We start from the raw sequence: 3,114 nt of genomic DNA, 5'->3' as shown, positions 1-3,114 counted from the left end.
AAGCAACACAGCCTATGCCTATGAAATGAATTTCACCTATTCCGTCCTACAACTCGAAAGAGGGAGAAGTGCAGCTAACTGTTGAAAGTACCCAACACAATTAAGTGTTATCTCTCAGTCTCTGTGAGATACGTTGGTCGGAGTGTGTATAGTCATTGTGAATAGCATGATAATATGATTTACCATTTATGTGTGTGTTTTGAACACCTTAGTTATCTTTCATGTTATGTTTACAGGAATGGAGAGCATATATTATTATTATTATTATTATTATTATTATTATTATTATTATTATTATTATTATTATTATTACTAGCTGTACCCGCCACGCATTGCTGTGGCTCAGTCTGGTAAATTGTAAAATTTATAATCTCCGTGGTGTAGTGGTAAGACACTCGCCTGGCGTTCCGCGAGCGCTTTGTCATGGGTTCGTATCCTGGCCGGGGATGATTTACTGGGCGCAAATCCTTAACTGTAGCCTCTGTTTAACTCAACAGTAAAATGTGTACTTGGTTATAACAACGATTCTTTGCGGCTGGGATCGTATTCCAGAGACCTGCCCGAAACGCTACGCGTACTAGTGGCTGTACAAGAATGTAACAACTCTTGTATATATCTCAAAAAAAAGAGAGAAAGTGCATGTTTCTAATAGTTTAATTTCACAATGCTTGTGGGTATACAATATTTTTTGTTTGCTCTGTCCATGTGAGAAGCAATCTGTGTCTAGATCTAAATACTAAATTCTAAAGATTTGCCCCAAGCTTTATTTTTGGTGATTGCAAACGCCACTCGAATTGGGAATTGCAATCTCTTAAATTGAAATATCATATCCGTCGAAATCCTAGGAATGTGAGGAATGAAGACACCTTCACCTTTGAAGGATCCTGTCAAGATTGATGCTTCTACGACGTTGCTGATTAATTTTTTTAATGCAAGCCGCGTTCTGTTGCATAGCTTTGGTTGGTTGATATTTCGCAACATGATAATTGGCACGCCGATTTTCAAATGCAGTATGTACGGTGGTATCCCTGGCTGATCGAATGAATTAAAAAATTCTGTTGCATAATTAACCGCTTCATCTGCTTCCACAACAGTGTCGACGGACTTGCATGTGATTGCTTCGCTTTGAATGTTTGACTGAATAATATTATTAAGGTCGTAAAAGTCATTGTTTTTGGCTGCAAGAATAGCTCGTTCTCTCAGCCAATCGTGATTTGTATAATTGGTTTTAATATTTGGAAATAATTGTTCAATGAATTCTTCTTTTGATGTCACAAAATTGTAGACGTTATGAGGCAATGAAATTCGTCCTGAAGTCAGATCAACCGGCAGGTTTCCGTTCCCAATTTCCAGCAACTGATGTGAGAATATCTGATCTTCGTCTTGCAGCTGGACACGCATATTTGTAGTTAACTTTAACGTCTTTACATGGCACCAAAAAGTAGAGTATTTCAGGCAGGCATTTATTTCGTCTACCGGTGTCCATTGAGAAATTACTGGTAATGTTAGGCTGAAATCTCCTGCAGGCAATATTAATAAATTCCCAAATGGTCTGATGTTTCCATGCAAATCTTGCAATGATCGATCAAGCGTCTCGAGCGATGTTTTGTGGGCCATAGTTCATTCATCCCAAACAGTAAGTTTGCATTTCTGGAATACTTTTTCCCATGCTGGATGCTTTGGAAATGTTGCACGTGGGAACTTCAATGAATTACATGTTCAATGGCAATTTCAAAGCAGAATAATCAGTTTTTCCACCTGGTAGCATTGTCGCAGCTATTCTGGACGACACAAGAACTTAGGGTATGCCATTTTGGGATCGAATTGCTGCTAGAACCCATCTAATTAAGAAAGTTTTACCAGTTCCTCCTGGCGCATCTAAGAAAAAGATTTCTGCAAGCCCGTTATTGACAATTATTTGATCTTAATTAAATTCATTTTTGCTCAAGCGTTGGCGTAGGAATATATGATTGCACATACGACAACAGATCACCCGCACTGTAATTGTGTCATGAGGCAATTCTACATCGGACGAAGCAGCAGCAGATCGATTCGGTGATGTCATTCCCAATTGATTGGGAACTTTGTTTGCAATTTCTAAATACAAATCTTCAATCATTATTAACGCATCGTTGTAGATTTCTGCTCTGAAATCCATGTGCATATTTGAATTTTCCTTGCGTATTCAACGGACAATATCTTCAGCCATGTGCGATTTATATTTCTCTCATAACTCTGTTTGGAAATGAAGGAGAGCAGGCTGTCAATATGATTGCAAATTATGCAAGAATTTGATTTGGATGTGACGTGTTGGACGTGTCATTAATGCATACATCCCAATGTCGGTCGTTCTCCAATAAATTCAGAGCTTGACATGCAATACGGAAAGTGGCATGTGTAACGGCAATGACAAATCTCAATTGCTGGAAAGACGTTGGACCGGGCACATTTACCAACAGCATGCAAAGAACGAAGCATTCACCTCGATTGGGATGCACAGAATACAGTCTGCCTATCGTATTCTGTTTGAATATGCTGGGGTTGTCCGTTGATTCGCTCTCCTCGTTTGTGTCGTGGTAGGCAATTCCGAATACAGCAGTGTTTTTACAAACGTGTCATTCTGACATAACATGAAGAAGTAGTCCGCACTGTAGTCTGTGGATTCATAACTATTTTTTGCACATCTGCAGCTGTGAAATAAATGCGTTGTCCATTTTCTTGTTTAAAAAAAATATCAACGAAATACTTCAATTCAAACACAGATCAATCTACACAGCTCAATTCCATTCCAGAGCAATATCACGCAAAATTATTAAAATCGAAGTAAAAAGAAATCAAAATCTACGAAAATTCTATTTAACAAAGCAATCGGAAAATTGAAATGGAATCGTGACATATTTAGTATAGCGTGTGTTTATTTTATGTCCAACAGATGGCACTGTTTTTCAAAAAAGCATATTTTTTACCTGTCACAGATGTGGCTTTGGAAATGTTGCACGTGGGAACTTCAATGAATTACATGTTCAATGGCAATTTCAAAGCAGAATAATCAGTTTTTCCACCTGGTAGCAATGTCGCAGCTATTCTGGACGACACAAGAACTTGCAACTTACT

The 3,114-nt window shown here is 38.2% G+C and overlaps 1 protein-coding gene across 1 annotated transcript; it reads right to left on the bottom strand.

Moving 5' to 3' along the window:
* Window positions 1–729: 729 nt before the first annotated feature.
* Window positions 730–1,617, bottom strand: LOC138367848 (uncharacterized). Its single transcript, XM_069329831.1, has one exon. It carries the CDS (start codon window positions 1,615–1,617, stop codon window positions 730–732), a length of 888 nt encoding a protein of 295 aa, XP_069185932.1.
* Window positions 1,618–3,114: the final 1,497 nt, after the last annotated feature.

This window comes from Procambarus clarkii, chromosome 23 (genome assembly GCF_040958095.1).
Source record: "Procambarus clarkii isolate CNS0578487 chromosome 23, FALCON_Pclarkii_2.0, whole genome shotgun sequence".
In the NCBI taxonomy this organism is placed as follows: domain Eukaryota; kingdom Metazoa; phylum Arthropoda; class Malacostraca; order Decapoda; family Cambaridae; genus Procambarus; species Procambarus clarkii.
The sequence above is the reverse complement of the archived record's forward strand: the minus strand, read 5'-3'. Positions and strand labels throughout refer to the sequence as shown.